Here is an 18,832-nt window from a genome sequence, read left to right on the forward strand (position 1 = left end):
ATATCAAGCTAAAATCTAATGGTTGTTGCTGTAAAAAAACAAAAAAAAAACAGGCTGTTATATAGTTTTGCTATTGTAACCTAAAATACTTGCTGTTAAAACGGATCTATCTAGATATATATATCTCTCGAACTGAAATGGAATGCTCGCTACAAAAAGAAGCATGCTTTCCATCCACATTCCACAGCATATATGTTACTGTTCTGTGATAGGAGCAGGGAGTCAGTGCTGGTTTCGCTGAGTCTCAGGTTAGCAGCTTGTCAGCGTGCTGTTGGAGAGTACGCTCTGCGCAGGCGCAATACGCCACGTAAAGCGGCGGTGACGTGCACGTGGGCACGCAGGGGGAGATACTTTTAGCACGATACCGGAAATAGACAGTGTTGCTCTGGTAAAGGACTGCAACGTGCAAAGAAAGGAGATTTGCTTGTGGTGTGGACGGAGGAGTGCACTGTGAGTCCCAGTACAGGCAAGCTTGCGTACGGAGACTGTGCGGTTCTCTAATATTGAAGTAGAATCCACACTGTACAAGGCAAGGCACGCTGGAAGTTGTAGTAGTAAAGCGTGCTGCAGTATGACATGTATTGGGCAGGAAACTTACCTTGGTTATGCACGTTGCAGTTTCATTGGTTTTGGGTGTTGAACGTTTTAAAGGACTATATTTGGGAGGCATTGTTGCTGCTAATAAAAAACTAATTACATAACACTTAATGGACTAGTGCACAGGTCTAGAAACCAGGATAATTCCAGGGGCCAGAGCTTGGCAGTGATAATTGGCAACTGTTCTAATGTTCGCTGTTCTGGGTGTAAGTATAAAGCAATAGATGTGCAGTTCTGGGGAGAATTTTATTAACACGATTGTGTCTCATCAGCAAATTTACTAAGACTGGAGCAGCTAGAATCTGGAACACGTATGCATGACAGTGTTGCCAACTGTACATATTTTTACGGACATTTCTTAAAACGGGCACTTTTTTCCCCTGTTCGTAAATGTCCGTGGTTGTGGGAATGTGCCAGTAAAAATAGCCAAGATTGGTTTGTCTTGGAACTGTGCATGGAGATTGGAGGCAGGGGGTGATTGGGGGCAGGTGGTGATGGTGGCTGCGGTGGCACCGCAGGGGGAGATTGGAGGCAGGGGGTGTTGGTGGCACCGCAGAGGGGGATGGTGGCACCACAGAGGGTGGGGGATGGAGACAGGGGTTGTTGGTGGAGGGGGATGGAGGCAGGGGACGATGGAGGCAGGGGGTGAGTGGAGGCAGGGGGCCTGGAGGAGATTGGAGGCAGGGGGAGATTGGAGGCAGAGGGAGATTGTGGCACCGCAGAGGGTGCTGTGACTAAATAATTTGCCCTTATATCGAAAATACCAAAAATATGTTTTTTTAACCTTAGAGCGGTGGTTCACCCTCCATAACAACATTTTAGCATAAAATTAGGCATAGTAGCGTGAGCTACAGTATGCCTGTATTTATTTTTTTAGCCCCGTACTCACTGTGCAATCGTATATTGAAGATTCCGACTCCCTGCGGGGAATGGGCGTTCCTATCCAGAGGGAAGGTGATTGACGGCCGGCTCTGGCACGTCACGCTCCCCGAAGACAGCCGGAGTAGGTCTCGGCTCTTCACGGCGCTATACGGCGCCTGCGCACAGACTATGTGCAGGCGCGGTGAAGAGCCAAGTCCTAATTCGGCTATTTCCGGAGAAGCGTGACGTGCCAGCGCTGGCCGTCAATCACCTTCCCTCTGGATAGGAACGCCCATTCCCCGCGGGGAGTCGGAATTTTCAATATACGATTGCACAGTGAGTACGGGGCTAAAAAAATAAATACAGGCATACTGTAGCTCGCGCTACTATGCCTAATTTTATGCTAGAGGAAAACTTTTTATTTTTTTTTTTTTTTTTTTTTATAGGGTGAACCCCCGCTTTAATATCTACCTTAAATCACATATGCTATTTGCCTAGCGTACTTGTTTTTAGCCTAAATAATGAAATTTGCACCTAAAATTTTTTATTTAGTAACTTTTGTGAAATGCCAGTAAAAACGTGGCTGTGCCAGTAAATTTCAGGTGTCGTGCCAGTAAATTTCAATCTGGTAGGTTGGCAACACTGATGCGTGACAACCAATCGGCTTCTGACTTTCATAACCTAAAGTTGAATTCCAGCTTGACCCTAATTACTCCTAAAAATGTCCCCTCTCCCACCTGAACACCTATACGGACTTACCTGTGTAAGAAAGATGTACATACCTATTTTCAGACCCCTTCAGTCCGGTAATGTGATTGACTGCTCTGTGGCGGCTGATTCAAGCCCATAGGCTTCAATGGTCCATCTATTATTGAAACTCCTCTTCCCTGCAGCTGACACAGGGGCTTGGGATCATGTGACCAGACTGGCCTGAAAATGGGTAAGTACATAGATCTTTCTTATACGTTTTAGTGATAGGCGTTAGGAGGGGGAAGGAGATACTTTTAAAAGTAGTTAGGATGAAGCTCATGGCCACGGATGTCTTAAAAAAACGGGCTATAAAGCTAGTACAGACGCCGTGATTTTTTTTCCTGAGTTTTTTTCCGCGTTTTGCAATTTTTTTTAATTTTTTTTAATTCAATGCACGTTTCATCGTGCTTGCTTTCAGCAGCGTTTTTCTTAATCTATTCTAAATCAATGGTTCCCTATGGGAGCCCATTGATTTGAATAGAGGTCGCACCAGAAGTTGGATCAAGATGATCCGTCTTGCGGGGCGACTCGTGTGCAGAGAATCTTGAAGGGGAACCCCGCGGGAAAAAAAAAAAAAAAAAAAAAGTTGTAATGTTACCCCCAGGATGATACCAGACCCTTCGGTCTGGTATGGATTTTAAGGGGAATCCCCCACACCAAAAAAACACGGCATGGGGGTTCCCCCAGGCTCCATACCAGACCCTTATCCGAGCATGTAGCCCGGGAGCTCAGGAAAGGGAGCGAGCGCCCCCCACTCCTAGACCTTACCAGGCCACATGCCCTGGACAGGGGGGGCACTGCCCCACCCCAAAGCACCTTGTCCCCATGTTGATGAGGACAAGGGCCTCTTCACGACGACCCTGGCCGTTGGTTGTCTGGGTCTGTGGGCGGGGCGGGGCTTATCAGAATCTTAGAGCCCCCCTTTAATAAGATACATTGTACCCCTACCCATTCACCTGGGGGGGGGGGATGTCAATAAAAAAAAACACACTACACAGGTTTTTAAAGTAATTTATTAGGCACCTCCGGGGGTCGTCTTCCGACTTTGGGGTGCTTCTTTCGACTTCTCCCGCTCTCTGGTGCTTTTTTCTGCCGGTCCTCCGCTATCTTCTTCCAGCTCTTTGACTAGCGGCGGACCGGTCTTCCCCATCGTCTTCTTCCCTCTTCTCATCTGATGTTGACTTGACGATATCTCCTGCTGTAATGCCGGGTGCACGGTCTGCAACAATTCATATAGGCTTGGTGCGTGGTCACCGGGTGATGTCACCCGGTGACCCCCCGCATCTTATGATGTTACAGTCCCATCATGCTCTGGGTGGTGACGTCATAAGAGGTGGGGCCGGAGAGACCCGAGAAGTCGAAAAAAAGCCCCCCCCCCCCCCCTGAGCTGCCTAATAAATTACTTTAAAAACCTGTGTAGTGTGTGTTTTTTTTTTTACACTTTTTATATTCATATTTACTCATTTATATAGGGTGGGGGGCTGGGATCTGGGGGCCCCCTTATTAAAGTGGGCTCCCAGATTCCGATAAGCCCCCCACCCGCAGACCCTGATAACCAACGGCCAGGGATGTCAGGAAGAGGCCCTTGTTATCAACATGGGGACAAGGTGCTTTGGGGTGGGGGGCGCAGTGCCCCCCTCTGCCCCAAAGCACCAAACCCCTCCATGACCTGCCGGGCTACGTGATCGTATAAGGGTCTGGTATGGATCCTGGGGGAACCCCCACGCCTTTTTTTTTTTTTTTGTGTGTGGGGGATTCCCCTTAAGATCCATATCAGACCGAAGGGGGAACCTCATGCTAATTTTTACATTTTCGCGGAGTTCCCCCTTCAAGATTCTCTGCACACGAGTCACCCCGCAAGTTGGATCATCTTGATCCAACTTCTGGTGCGACCTCTATTCAAATCAGTGGGCTCCCATAGGGAACCATTGATTTTTGAATAGAGAAAGAAATGTCGGACGAGGCTTAACACAGCGTTAAGCCTCGTTAAATCGCGTTTAACACCCTTTGCCGGCGTCTGATGTCTTTACAGCTCCAAAGCTGGAGCTTCAGAACTCACTGGTCCTGGGTTTTTTTGCAGCTTAAAAATGGCTCAGCCATTTACAGCTCAAAAACGTCATGGTGGGCATGAGGCCATAGGCTAACATGGAGAGCTCATAAAAAGGTGACAAATGTGGCACCAGAGGTGGGGGGGGGGGGGGGTTGAGGAGACAAATTGGGTGAAACTCTGCTTTATGTAATTTTTTGTTTTTTCAGTCAGCACAACCAATTGTACTTACCTTTTACTATTAAGTTTCTCTTGTGCTTCTCTAGTAGACCTCTTCAGTTCTGCCACCCAGCTGTAATTAATACCTGCAGGAGTAAATACTGGTGCTGAACCTGGGACAGGCACTGTCACAAGAGTGGTGACTATGCCTGCCTTTTCCACCCCTCTCCTCCATTCACAGAAGCTGTACTATAGATTAAATGCATGAATAGAGGATTGGCGGATGAAAGGTAGTCGGCCCTCATTTATGGTGGGCTTTTCTCTGAATGGAGGAGCTGGGTGGGAAGGGCTGGAGGAATTTGAATGGGAAGACTCCCAAGTCCTATCTGCAACCACAACAAAGGAACTCAACAGAGCAGAAGTGGAGTGCCATCAATACATGTTATGTTCATTGTTTACTTCCTCCAGCCCCATAACTGAAGAGTCATATTTCTGTATGGACTTGGGGCTGGGTAGTTGCATAGTTGCAATGCTGTGCAGGCTCCAATTTAAAATAAATGCACAATTTATATTAATGTAGGTGTTTGATTAATTGTTTGTGAATGGTGAATTATACCCTTTAAAGTGTTTAACCTCCAAAAAAATGGATCCTGTCCCTTTTAAAGCATGAATAATGGCACAGTGCTTGTGCTGTGTAATTTGGCCCCCTGTATCACCTGAAATACCTGGCTGATCCTGCCAGTTTCTACCCTCCCCTCTGTAAACTGACCACTGTATATCATGGCTGCTGAGCCCTAACACTGTGGTCAGTTTACATGCCTCCATCAGCCACAGCTCTCCTTTCCTCTCTCTCCAACACCCCCCCCCCCCCCTGTCGGCTAGCGTTGGTGCCCCCGCCTCCTGCTGCTGGAATAACATGTACATATCTATACTATCAGTGCTGTGTCCCTGCGTGTGTGATTTATAAAATAAGGCAGATTATACCTAATTTATGAGCATCGATCGGTGCTCACTTGACCAGCCGGCTTTCTCCTCCTCCTCCCTTCCCAACTGATGTCAGCAAAGGAATCTTGGGCCCCGCCCGCTGCATCTGTCACAGGCAGAGGAGAGATCTGGCCATTCACGTGAACGGCTCTCAGAAATAAGGTATCGGCTTTAAAAAAAAAATATATATATATTTCCATAAAGAAAAGCCCGGGCTAGTCCTAAAAAATAATGTTAAAATTAAGGGGGAGTGATCTGAGATACCCCTAGCCAGATATTTAATATCAGGAACAAATGGGAGCAAAGGGGTGTTTTCCAGTGCCAAGTCTATTCAAGAAAGGGTTTTGTGGGTACTAGAAAAGCATGAGAATTGCCTCCTTGTAGAATTACGCTGTCTCCAAAGATCATATTTCCCTTGCATACCTAGCAAAATCTGTAGGATCTGATATCTGCCTTTCCGTTGAATGATATTTATCCATTGAGGGGTCCATATAGTTGTTAAAAATCCCTTACTAGTTGGAATATCAGGTTTATCAGATGCAAACCAAATAAATTCTTTAAATGCTTCCATAGAGTAGGGTGGGGGAATATAAATGATCGCTATCAAATATGGTCTCCCAAATAATATGCAATACAAAAAAACAAATCAACCTTTACTATTCTTTTTAACCTGTCTGCATAAAAAATCCACTCCATGAGCTATAAGTTTAGAAACTAGAAGATCTTTTTTATTTAAACACTGCCTGCCATTTAGAAGGGTTGCTAAGACCTTGGATATTCCATTAGAATAACACATCATTTAAAGGGGCCATACAAAAACCATAATACATTTTTTGACAAAAAAAAAAAACCGCTATAATAAATGCCTATATCTGTTAGACTTTTCATCCCAATCTATACCTCCATAACCTTCCTCCCCTCTTCCCCTCCCATCATACTCCCAATCTGACAATTATAATATTCAGCCTTACAAAAATATGAGACAGAGACAACAATACCAAACATACACATAGGGGCTATATGATCAAAAGGGCCACAAGATGGCGCTCTAACTTTTTTTGGTTTTCTTTCCAGGGGCTCAAAAAATAAAATAAAATTTGGCAGCGCTTGTTGACAGTCAATAGCTTTATAACTTTACTTTTCCCTTAATGTTTTCACATGGAAAAAAAAATCTCTTAAGATTGCATATTTATATGAAAAGTAATGCTAAATATATCATCCCCATATCACAGTAAAATGTAAAAAAAAATCAGATTGGTTCAGTGGCCTGTAATTGTCCAGAAACTGCATCGCTGATTCAGGAGATACAAAAATATGAGGTCTGACAGGGACTCTGTGCGCCCGCTCCACTGCAAAAAGAAGTAAAATGCTCTGCTCCCAGAGTGGATTTGAGCCATTTCTCTATACATTCCTGGTGCATTTCCTTCTCCCTGCTCTGGAAGTCCTACTATCCTTATGTTCCGGCGAAGCCGGTTTTGCATATCCTCTAAGGGAAAATCATGCATGGTCAGTTGTGTGACCTTTTTTATTAGCCTTCAAAACCGGATATAGAGAACATTCAAGTGTGCTTATTCTTTCCTATGTTACTGACGTTCTCTCTTTACAAGCACGCATGTCTTGTCTAATTATCATATCTTCACGACTACGGGACAGAGTATTCACAGAGCAATTACATGTAGTAATAACTTTCATTATATCCACCAATGTAATTACAGGCTCTGGATTTGAAATCTTTAAAGTTTGAGCTGGAGTATTGTACACATCATTCTCTAAGTCAGTGTTACTCGCCATGTCTTCTGGCTGTTCCCATGAGGCTGAATCCTCCTCCCCAGCCAAAGGTATAGCCAGTCCAGTGGATGTTCCTTCAGTAGCTGACACCTGCCCTGAGCCCAGGGGTGCTGTCAAGTGTCCACTTTTATTCGTAGTGGGGGTATTGGCAAATTTTTCCAGCTGGGCAGTGGTGTCCTGGAGCTTATCTTTAATGGAGCTTTCTATGTTTGCGTTGTTCTGAGGGGAGCGGTCAGCGGCTCCGGTGTCTTTCTTGTTCCTCCTTGTCATCGCTCTGGTTCCCTCCTTGTTCCCCACCTTGTCCTATAGACGGCTGGAACAAGATAAGAGCATTAATGAGAGGAAGCGGCGGGGTACAGGATAGCTGTATGGATACCCGGGAGACACAAGAGCAGGGAACCAGGATAGGCTGTATAGGGAGGCCGGGTGACCCAAGCACCAGGAGAACCGCAACCTGAATTTACGTGGCTAGGGCACCAACAACATCCCCTGGCTACAGGATAGAAAGAAGGATTAGTAGAGGAGCTCGATCCTGCACGTCCTCTCTCACTGCCATGCCATGATTGGGTTTAATTTAAAAAAAAAAATGTTTTTATTTCCCCCGCCCAATGCCTGTGATTAGATAGTGATGAACAGCAGCAGTTCACTCCTTTTTCACTCTTTTGAACTGTCCGCATGTTTTTGTCATAACGTGTACAGTGGGTTTGAAAGATTGCAATTAAAATTCGGGGACTTGCACTGCTTGCATTCAAAATGATGTTTTCATGAATATTTATGTAGATAAGAAACACTTGTTGAATAAAAGACTTCATAATACTCGTATTAAAAAAAAAAAAAAAAATGTACACAAAACCACTATTCCCCTTTTTAAAAGTATATTTATTTTTTTTCTTTAGACTTGGGAATAAGAACTGCTGCTGAATTGTCTTTTGCCTTTACATGGCTGAAGGATCTCGAGATTTTCCTTCTGTTGTGGACCGTTATTTTACACGGTGGTACAAAGCAGGTAAGGTTTAAATGATTATCTTAGAAACATTTTTTTTCCTGCTTCTGATGTTTTCTTTAAAGTGATTATAAAGTCTAGTTGTTTTCTTTTTTTTTTTTTTTCTAAAAAAATTACAATGTTATACTTACCTGCTCTGTTGCAGTGGATTTTCACAGAGAAGCCTAGATCCTCCTCATCTTGGGGCCCTCTTCTGTGATTCTGGCCCCTCTCTCCTGTTCAGTACCCCCACAGTAAGCAGCTTGCTATGGGGGCACCCAAGTCGAGTCACAGCTCCGTGTGCCCAACCAGACATGGAGCCCCTCCTTAGTTCTCCATTTTTTCGGGATTATTGCTTTTGCTGCATTTAGGAGGAATGGGGTGAGGGATGCTCTATTCTTTCCTCTGACCTTCCATAGCATGAAACAAACACTTCCAGGGATCCAGTCCTATCTCTTTCCCTTCTATCTGTTTTATTAGCCCCAGTACCTCCCCCCAATATGTTTGAACCAATCTGCATTGCCACCAAATGTGAGCATGATTTCCTTCTTCCCCACACTCCCTCCAGCACAGGGGCGATATATCACTGTTTATTTTATGCATCTTGGTGGGGACATAGTACCATTTAGTCAATAGTTTATAGTTCATTTCTTTCATCTTTGTATCTTTTGAGGTGGAGTGTGCATAGTCCAAAATCCTCTTCTTCATCCTCTCTGGAACTTTTTGTTTTAGTTCAATCTCCCATTTTTCCACAGGGTGTGTTGATCCTTCCTCATTAGAGGATATCAGCAACCTATATATTTTAGAAATCGTCCCTTTTCCATTCATCCCTCCTTGATCTATCAATCTCTCCCAGGGATTTAATCTTTCGCTACTTCGCAACGGCTTCGGAAGGGATTCAGTGAAGTGTTGGAGCTGCATATATCTCCAACCATCTCCCCGTAGTATTCCATATTTCTCTCGTAATTTTTCTAAATTACATAGCCTATTTCCCTTTAGGACATCCCTTAGCCTCAGTCTATCTGAATGTGTCCACTTTAAGTATAGTTTATTATTTTTTGCCCGGTGGGAAGTAATCATTTCCCATTAGGGGCATCAATGGGCTGTTATATTGTCCCCTCATATCCTTAATTACTTTATCCCATATCTTTAATGTTTCTATTGTAGTTAGGGCAGGTGTCTTAGGGAGATTTCTATATTTTTTTTCGGGATCCAGATAATCTGACCCAGCTCCGTTTTACTCATATTCTCTTCTAGGGATACCCATTTCTTATGTACTTTAATATGTACCCAATCTATAACTCTTTTTATTACTGCGGCTTCATAATATTTTTGAGGGTCTGGAAGTGATACCCCCCCATTTTCTCTTGTTCTACTCATTGTTTTATATGAGATACGACTTCCTTTCCCCTTCCAAATACATTTTTGTATTAGACTCCTCAGGGTTCTGAAGTATGCCCCGGGGATACAGACTGGCAGGCTCTGGAAGATATACAAACATTTTGGGAGTGTCATCATTTTAATTACATTCCTTCCTAGCCATGACAGTCTGTATGCCCGGTACATGGAGCCCCTCCTATCCCCTGCCCCCCTCTCTCTCCTGATTTGACTAGCTGACTTTGATTAGCAGCAGCAAATGGCACCCCTGCTGTGTCTCAGCCAATAAGGATGCAGAATCTCGGATGGCTAGGACATCGTTGGACAGAGAGGGACCTCGGGTAACTGTTGGGGGGGGGGGGGGGGCTACACACAGGCTTTTTAACTTGATGCATTAAGATAAAAAAACCTTCTGCCTTTAAAACACCCTTTTTAAAGTGGTTGTAAACTTTAGAAATGAAATCTGCACAAAGCACATACTTCTATAGTGTTTACTTGCCTCTATAAAACAATGTACCATTTCTCTCTAATGCATTGTTCCTCTGTTATCAGCATGAGTCACTTCTGACACATTTTTCCGATTGCAGGAAATAAAAAGGTGACGGGGGAGTGGAGCTGAAGCACACAACCCATGAGCCTTGGCTCAGCATTGTTTGTGTAGTGTGTTTCCCTTCCCTCTATTTGGGGCTCAGAGCTCTTATTCTTTAGCTGTGAAGTGTGTGACTTCAGATCCCCACCCCCTGCTTTGTACTGCTGAGAAATACTGATAGATTCTGTGGAAATTCTGTTGTGCTTTAGAAGATTGTATAGAAGAGATACAACTTTTGTGGGAGGATTTGTTTTTTATCTCTGTGTATCATCTAGGGCTGCGCATCTTCACCGGTCTCACGATTCGATGCGATTACGATTATCAAGTCCACGATTCGATTCTGCGATGCATCAAGATTACTCCACGCGTTTTCATCCCAAAAATTCCAGCAGTCAGAATTTTTTTTAATTATCTGGTCTTAAAAAATAAATAAAAACTCTGCATGTAGCAAAGTGGAAACATAGCAGACAACTTAAAGAAGAGCTCCAGACTGACCCCAAAATACTACAAGATTTATGATTTATGGTTTTGCTCATTACTGCCCCACACATGCAGTGCAAAATCAAAAATCGTACAAAAAAAGGGTATCAATTTCAAATCAATGAAGCTGTGATGTGAATCAATCACTAAGACAATAAGACATACATAAACCATAATTAATGTTGAAATGGCATTGTCATGCTCATGGGTCACTTTAATGTTTTCATAATATGGCAAATTTGCAGTTCACATAATGGTGCATCAGATATATAATATGTTATTATCACTAGTAACAAAAAAAAAAACTCAAATGCCGCCGCTGGGCCCATCAAACGCCGCCGCTGGGCCCATCAAACGCCGCCAGTGTGCCCATGTATTGCTGCCACCAGTGTGCCCCATTAAATTATGCCAGTGTGCAATGTACACGATGACCGAGCAGCCTGTGAGTGGAACTGGAGGACAACCGTGACTGCCTGGCATCTCGGGTCTTCCACAGCAGCTGAGGTAGCCTGTGTGTGCACACAGCGTGAGGTGAGCCAAGGAGGAAGGCTCTGGGGAGTTGACTCGGGACCGATCGTTGGGAATAGACAGACACTCACTCCACGTGTCTCCCATGTTGACGCCGGGCGGCTGGGGATGCTGTCAGCGGGGGTGGGTGGGATGCCCACGGCTCCTTCCAGTTCATCGAGGGGTGGGAAAAGAGGCACGGCTACGCCTAAGACTCTTGGCCGCTTTGAGTTTATCGGGGGCGGGAAAAAAGGTGCGTATGACGCCCAGGGCTCCTTCGGCTGTTTTCACTTTTTTGGCAAGGCAAATAGTGGCGCGCGGGTGACGTCATCGTATAATCAATTATTGCAAGTCGTAGCATCGATGCAAAATCGCCGGCGGTCGAATCTCGATGCATCGATTTATATTCAGCAGCCCTAGTATCTGAGGCCCGTCACTTTACTGGGTATACTGTATGTAAGAGTGTACAACCACTTGCCATCTGGCCATTATATATAAATGGCTAGATGACTCAGTCTTTAGGTCAGGAGGCCATTTTAAAGCGGCCTCTCCTTCATCCACTTGTACACACCCTCTAGAATAGTCAGAAGATCAGAACAGGGCCAAAAATATAACGTGTAAACAAATGCTGTATGTTGCAGCCAGTGCTGTGTCCTTCCACATTGATCGGCTGTGAGTGGAAACAGTATATCTTACAGTGATCCAAACTGTAGGAAATGGTGATCAGAGCAGCCAGCCTATGTCCCTGGTTGCTAGCCACCCAAGTATTGCCATCATGCCAGTGCAGCCAACCAGTGTCCCTGATAACTGGCACACCAGTCAGTGTCTCCATACCATCAACAGTGTTCCTGATTGCTATCACCAGTGACAGTGCAGCCATTAAGAAGGAGCTATGCAAAGGAAAAAATAAGCTGTTTAAATCTCGGTGGCGGCAGCAGCGGTGGTTCATAATGGAGGAAACTGAACCTTCAGCAGCAATGGCAGATGCAGGCGCCCAGGTTCCCGGCCAGGCCCAGGTAGGAAAGGTACACTGGTACCTCTTTCCTTTTGTTTATGACACTGGGTGTTTTCTTTTGTGTTGGTGTTCTTAACTAAAACCTGCAGCTGTCTGCTTTAGTTCTAATGCTCTAATAGCAGTTCAGCAAGGAGTGAGACTCTGTGGCACATAGGGTGGCTAAAGGGTGCTGTGTGTTCTCTTAATTAGTGATTTATTTAACCCTAAAATAGGGTCTGGGTTTTTTCTGTTCATTGTTTCAGAAAGCCACAGCTAATTTAGAGAGAGTAACAGGAAGAAAATGCCCCTCATGCAAAAACCCTTGAAGAGATTCTTGGCCAAAACCACTGTGCAGATCCTGCATTGCGGACCTAGTGAGGGAAGAATCTACACAGGAGTGTAAAGATCTCATATCCTCTGTAAGAAAAGAGTTAGCAGAGACCCTAGGGACAGTGCGTTACCTGGTAGAGAAAAAAAGGCCAGAGTCACAGCCAGGAACTCTAAAGTTCTCAATCCAATCTCCTTCCGTCCACTTCCAGACCAGTGGAGATTGAGTCTGAGGATGAAAGAGAAAGCGTTCACCCCTCAACTGTTGATTCTGAGCATGAGGAGGAGGATGAGGCTAGATCCTCTAGGTCAGGCATATGCAATTACCGGACCTCCAGCTGTTGCAAAACTACAAGTCCCATCATGCATCTGGGTGTCATGCTTGTGGCTATCTGAGTCTTGCTATGCCTCATGGGACTTGTAGTTCCACAACAGCTGGAGGTCCGCTAATTGCATATCCATGCTCTAGGTATAAACTATCGCTTGAAGAGGTGGAAGAATTACTCAAAGCAATATATACCATTTTGGAAATCTAAGAGGGAAAGCCTCAGCTGTCAGTACATGACAAAATGTACCAAGGTCTGGAAGAAGTTAAACATAGTCTTCCCAGTTCATAAGATCCTAACGGCTACTATTAAGAAAGAGTTGAAGGATCCAGAAAAAGGTTGGTTCTTTTCCAAAGCCCTCAAAAGACGATTTCCTTTTGAGGAAAAGGAAGAATTGGTTTGGAATAAAAAAACAAATAGATGCCACTTTCTCACAAGTATCCAGAAAGACTGATTTAGCTTTTGAGCATATGGGCATTCTTAAAGATGCCATGGACAAAAGGGCAGATGGGCTACTGAAGAAAGCCTGGGACTCGGTATTGTCCTATCTGAAACTTGCAATGGCGGCCACAGTTGTGGCCAGGAACATGGAGTGTTGGTTGGAGCAACTCAAAAACCATGTGATAGCAGGCACTTCCAGGAAGGATCTACTGGAATCCTTTCCCATTTTTCTAAAAGCATTCAAATATATGGCAGATGCTTCAGCAGAATCTATCAGGATGACGGCCAGATCCTCTGTGCTGGTTAATTCAGCAAGAAGAGCCATCTGGCTAAAAACATGGTCAGGGGACTCCAAAGTAAAATTATGTGGAATTCCTTTTTCAGGAGACCTGACCTGATGTTTGGCCCAGAGTTAGTCGGTCCTTGACAGGACAGCAGATAAGAAAAAAAACTTTCCCACAAAAGAAGAAAGCGGTGCAACAAAGGAAAATGTTTTATCCTTTTCAGCAAACCAATAAAGAAAGACCAAATGCAGAAAAAGTCCTGGAATCCTCAGAGAGAGGCAGAGGAGAGGTGCTCTTTAGACCCCCCGAACAAACTCCTAAAAAAACAATGACCATCTCCCAGTAGGGGGAAGGTTACAGGACTTCCCTCCAGCTTGGGAAAAAACAACAAGAAGTCCTTTCGTTCTGAGCCTAATTGGACAGGGGTACCAACTAGAATTCTCAGATTCCCCCCCCCCCCCAATACGATTTTACATCACAAATCTACCAAAGGACCGGGAAAAAGCTCTGGCTATGAAGTCTCTTTTACAAGAACTGATGCAACAGAAAGTTGTTTCCCAAGTACTGAAGGATCAGCAGGGGAAAGGGTTTTACTCCCACATTTTTCTGGTCAGAAAACCATCAGGGAAGTTCCGCTTGATCCTCAATTTGAAGGTTCTCAACCTGTCCATAAAATACAAAAAATTCTGAATAGACACGATTTTCTCTGAGAAATCTAATCACCCCGGACTGTCACATGGCATCAATCGACCTAAGAGATGCCTATCTCCATGTTCCGATAGCCGCAGAAATTTTTGTGACTGGGTTGCTAGCAGTCAATCTGGGAGGAGGAGAAGTGTGGCACCTGCAGTTTCGGGCCCTGTCTTTCGGTCTTTCCTCTTCTCCCAGAGTGTTCACGAAAGTGATGGCAGAGGCTCTAGAACCCCTGAGACTGAAGGGAATTCCAATAGTACCTTACCTGGACGATTTACTACTGTTTGCAGACTCAAGAAATCAGGTGGAGATCAATCTGCAAATAACCCAAGAACACCTAAGGGTTTTGGGTTGGCTTCTCAACCTCAAAGTCCAATCTTCTACCATCTCAAAGAGTGAGGTTCTTGGGCTACGAGATACTCAGTAAAACAGAATTTTTTTCTTCCACAGGAAAAAATATATTTAAAGCGGGAGTTCACCCATTTCTAAAAATTGTTTTTTTCTTCCCCTAGATTCCTGCTCGTTCGGTCTAGGGGAATCGGCTATTTGTATTAAAATATGAGCCGTACTTACCCGTTTTCGAGCTGCATCTTCTTCCGGGTATGGGTCTTCGGGAGCGGGCGTTCCTTCTTGATTGACATTCTTCCGAGAGGCTTCCGACGGTCGCATCCATCGCGTCACTCGTAGCCGAAAGAAGCCGAACGTCGGTGCGGCTCTATACTGCGCCTGCGCACCGACGTTCGGCTTCTTTCGGAAAATCGTGACGCGATGGATGCGACCGTCGGAAGCCTCTCGGAAGACTGTCAATCAAGAAGGAACGCCCATTCCCGAAGCCCATACCCGGAAGCGACGGAAGAAGATGCAGCTCGAAAACGGGTAAGTACTGCACATATTTTAATACAAATAGCCGATTCCCCTAGAGAAAACGAGCAGGAAGCTAAGGGGAAAAAGTGCCCTCTAAGGGTGAACCCCCGCTTTAACAAAACAAGGGGGTACAAGAAGCAGGACACTGATGGACCTAGCTCATCAAATTCTGAGATGGGCAGAAAACAACTTGGCCTCAATATCGGCAGTCCATCTGAAGGGTATGGAAAACACTCTAGCAGATTTCCTCAGCAGGAAAGAAGTAAGAGAAGCAGAGTGGTCTCTGAACCAGGAGGTGTTCGCGAAAATCCAAGTAATGTGTGGGGTTTCCTCAGGTGGACCTCTTTGCAAAACAGGAAAATGCAAAGACACTGGCTTTCTTCTCTCTTCAGAGGCAGGCTCAAGCTATGGGCATAGATGCGTTGGCCCACAAGTGGGACTTCCCTTTGTCTTACGCATTCCCCCTGTTCCAACTGGTACCAAGGGTACTGGCAAAATTCAGAGTGGAATCCACAGAGCTAATCTTGATAGCCCCCTACTGGCCAAAGAGGCCTTGGTTTGCCACCCTGATGAACCTTTCAGAAAAAAAACCCTGGAGGTTGCCGATCAGGGCAGATCTGTTGTCTCAGAATCAGATTCTTCATCCAGATCCAGGCTAACAGCCTGGTTTCTGAGGAAGAAATATTAAGACGAAAGGGATTGCTCGAAGAATAAGTGAGTTACAAGCCCTTTCAATTAAAGAACCTTTTATGAGATGTCTAGCCAGATAGGCTAGTCTTAAGGACAGACCCAGCTTTCCTGCCAAAAGTATCATCAATCTTTCACCACACAAGAGATAACTCTCCCTACCTTTTGCCCCTGTCCTTCGGGTCCAGGGGAAGAGACTTTTCACACTTTGGACGTCAGGAGGTGTCTTCTAAAATATCTAGAAGTTAAAAAGAATATCAGGAAGTCTCCTTCACTATTCATCCTGATGGAAGGTGCTAACAAAGGCAGTAAGGCTCCCAAGAGTACCCTGGGTAGATGGTTAAAGCAAGCTATTAAAGAGGCATACATCTCTTTAGGACTGGAACCTCCGGTGGGTATTTTGCCTCATTCTACAGAGCAGTGGCAGTATCATGGGCAGAGAAGGCCGGGGCATCTCCCAAGCAAATCTGCAAGGCGGCCACTTGGACCAGTTTTTCAACCTTCATAAGACATTACTGCTTGGATCTGATGTCCACCTAGGACCAGTCCTTTGGTAGGAAGGTTTTACAGGCAGTGGTCCCACCCTGAAGTAAGTTTCTCGGTTATCCTCTCCAAGGTGCTGTCCTGAAAGGCGAAGGGAGAAAACCTTAGTTAGACTTATTTCTACGAGCCTTTCAGGACAGCAGCCTACTTCCCTCCCTTGGTTATCATAAGTAAGATATTATTTGTGGAACTTGGTAATTGTCTGCTTATATCTTCTAGCATGTCGGAGGATTTCTCGGTAACAACTGAAGGCATGGTGGAAGCAGTTGATTTTTAAAGGGGCGATACCACGCAGTGTTTCCTGTGAAGGGGTGGAGCTGTGCTCTCTCCAAGTTGCTTTACATCCACTTTAAAGTGATATTAACCACTTGCCGATATACGTAGGCAAATGGGCCTACAGGTACGTCCCCTTTAAGAAGTCGTGCACGCCCGCCGCACTCTCCGTGACCGCGGGTTTTGCAAACTCTGTTCGCTGGCGGCCTGTGATCGTGTCACAGAGAGGCAGAATGGGGGGGGGGGAAATGCCTGTGTAAACAAGGCATCTCCCTGTTCTGCCTAGTGACAGGACACTGATTGTCTGCTCCCTGTCATTGGGAGCAGCGATCTGTGTCATGTCACAGTAAGCCCAGCCCCCACACAGTTAGAATCACTCTAGGACACACTTAACCCCCTTCCTTGCCCCCTAGTGTTTAACCCCTTCCGTGCCAGTGTCATTTACACAATAATTGGTGCATTTTTATGGCACTGATCGCTGCATAAATGACTGGTCCCAAAATGGCATCAAAAGTGTCCGATGTGTCCGCCATAATTTTGCAGTCATGATAAAAATCGCAGATTGTCGAGATATATATATATATATATATATATATATATATATATATTAACCACTTACCGCCCGGCTTATAGCAAAATGATGGCCGGGCGGTGGTTGCGTTATCCTGACTGGACGTCATATGACGTCCAGCAGGATAGCGACCGCCATGCATCTGTGGGGATGCGCATTACGGCAATCGGCGGTGTGTCAGTCTGACACACCGCTACACCGAGCTCTTAACCACGCGATCAGCCATGTCCAATCACAGCTGATCACGATGTAAACAGGAAGAGCCGTTGATCAGCTTTTCCTCACTCACGTCTGACAGACGCGGGTCTACGTCCGCACTGGACTACCAGGGAAGGGGGCAACATGTGGATGGCCAGGTATGTACCCCATGGCCATCTACATATAAAAAAAAATGCATAATCGGTTCCCACAAATGGGCACTGACTAGCAACATTATGGTCCAGAACAAACAAGTGCCGCCTTATCCGTGCCCATCAGTGCAGCCATATCAGTGCCCGTCATTGAAGAAGAAAACTTAATTATTTACAATTTTTTTTTTTTTTTACAAACAAAAATGTTTTTTTTCTTTCTATAGCGCAAAAAATAAAAACTGCAGAGGTGATCAAATACCACCAAATTAAACCTCTATTTGTGGGAACAAAATGATAATAAACTTGTTTGGGTACAGTGTAGCATGACCACGCAATTGTCATTCAAATTGCGACAGCGCTGAAAGCTGAAAATTGGCTTGGGCAGGAAGGTGCGCAAGTGCCTGGTATTGAAGTGGTTAAAGCAAAATAAAAAATATTGCTTTTTTTCTTTCTATAGCGCAAAAAATAAAAACTGCAGAGGTGATCAAATACCACCAAAAGAAAGCTCTATCTGTGGGGGGGGAATTACATCAATTTTGTTTGGGTACAACATCGCAAAAAATGGCCTGTTCATTGGGCAGCCAAATCCTCCGGGGCTGAAGCGGTTAAACGCACACTTTTTAATTTACATTGGCCCTTCTATTTCTGTATGGATGAGGGCACTGTAATTTATTTTATATAAAAATAAAAATCTAAGTACCTTTCTCCTAATTCATTATACAGCAGTCGCATCCCCCAGCCCCGTCCCTGCCTGTCTGCAGGGAAGCATAACCACAGGAGGAGCTTCTAGTCCTCTGCTGCTGGTCACATGTTCAAAATAAAAATAAAACCACCCATGGTTGGCTCCTCTTCTTCCTCTCTTCCCTTTTCTGCCCCCCCCCCTATAACATTTGGCCCTCCACTGCAACTGAAATGACCTTGTAGACTAGATACCTTTTGGGTACTTGGGTCAAAGCCCCCCCCCCCTTTCGGGGTACATAGGCTATGTACCTAATCCACTTTTAAAGTTGCAAAGCTCATGGCCTATCCATGGTGACACTCCAGGAGCCCAGGGGTGGCTGTCCAGGCACAGTATGTTCCCATTTGGGGTGCCGGGACGGCCTCACCGGGATCCTGGAACAGGTAACCAAGCTGCATGAGTTTTCTGTCATGATTGCGGTACCGCATTAAGATTTTTTTTTTTTTAGTCTCATCACACCACTACTGTTTTTATCTTCTGTAGCTTGTTTATTGCCTCGTGAGAAATTTGTATTCCATGTATGTCTTCCATTAAAATCTTTGTATTCGAAAGGTGGCTTTAATTTTTACTTTCAGACTGGGAAAAAAAATCAAACTGTTTTAAATATATTTGAAATTAA

At 44.9% G+C, this 18,832-nt stretch overlaps 1 protein-coding gene across 3 annotated transcripts in view; it reads left to right on the forward strand.

The window, feature by feature from the left end:
- The first annotated feature begins 332 nt into the window (after positions 1-332).
- Positions 333-18,832, forward strand: part of ABITRAM (actin binding transcription modulator) — a 56,781-nt gene continuing 38,281 nt past the window's right edge. The window contains exons 1-2 of one of the 3 annotated variants that reach the window (XM_040353512.1): positions 333-529; positions 8,083-8,192. In XM_040353512.1, the coding sequence (XP_040209446.1) occupies positions 8,126-8,192 (67 nt within the window). In that variant the 5' untranslated portion in view covers positions 333-529; positions 8,083-8,125. The remainder of the gene's footprint in view (positions 530-8,082; positions 8,193-18,832) is intronic. The other 2 variants (XM_040353514.1, XM_040353513.1) reach the window with 2 other exon arrangements.

This window comes from Rana temporaria, chromosome 5, assembly GCF_905171775.1.
Source record: "Rana temporaria chromosome 5, aRanTem1.1, whole genome shotgun sequence".
Lineage (NCBI taxonomy): Eukaryota > Metazoa > Chordata > Amphibia > Anura > Ranidae > Rana > Rana temporaria.